The sequence below is a fragment of the Corvus brachyrhynchos genome, unplaced genomic scaffold, assembly GCF_000691975.1.
Source record: "Corvus brachyrhynchos isolate BGI_N302 unplaced genomic scaffold, ASM69197v1 scaffold215, whole genome shotgun sequence".
Classification (NCBI taxonomy): domain Eukaryota; kingdom Metazoa; phylum Chordata; class Aves; order Passeriformes; family Corvidae; genus Corvus; species Corvus brachyrhynchos.
This window is the reverse complement of record NW_008237887.1, coordinates 142,351-142,910: the sequence shown is the minus strand read 5'-3', so window position 1 is coordinate 142,910 and position 560 is coordinate 142,351. Positions and strand designations below refer to the sequence as shown.

Here is a 560-nt window from a genome sequence, read left to right as displayed (position 1 = left end):
TTCCCACTGTCCCTTCCCAGTGCCCATTCCGGGTGCCCCTCCCCACTGTCCATTCCCAGTGTCCCTTCCCTCTGTCCCTTCCCAGTGCCCATTCCCGCCATCCCTTCCCAGTGTCCCTTCCCAGTGCCCATTCCCGCCGTCCCTTCCCGCTGTCCCTCATGCCCCCACGCCCGCAGGGTTGAAGGGCACCGAGAAGAAGAGCATCGACGAGATCCTGGCGGATGAGTCCCTGCGGAGCGACAACCGGCACGTGCAGGTGGGTCTGGGATCCCTGGACTGCGGGGGATTCCCTCTCCTCGGTTCCAGGGGGGATTCCTGGGCGCAGGGAGGGGATTGGGGGTTCCTGGGAATGGCCGGAGTGCCCGGAGTGGGCGAGGAGAGGGATCCACGCCCCGAGTGACGCAGAGGTGGCAGCTGAAGGGAGAGAGGGGATGCAGGGGGCGGCTGCTCTCAGGGATGGGGTGGGACTGGGAGCGGATGAGGATCCAGCCGGGATCCAGCGGGTGGCATCGGGAGGGCTGGGATGGCAGCTCCAGGCCCTTTCCCCAGCGCTGCATCGA

At 67.1% G+C, this 560-nt stretch overlaps 1 protein-coding gene across 1 annotated transcript in view; it reads left to right on the top strand.

The window, feature by feature from the left end:
* The window catches only part of LOC103614533 (protein-arginine deiminase type-1), a 17,117-nt gene that overhangs the window by 15,302 nt on the left and 1,255 nt on the right, over positions 1-560 (top strand). The window contains 2 exon segments of the mRNA XM_017732688.1: positions 177-256; positions 550-553. Of these exon segments, the coding sequence (XP_017588177.1) occupies positions 177-256; positions 550-553 (84 nt within the window).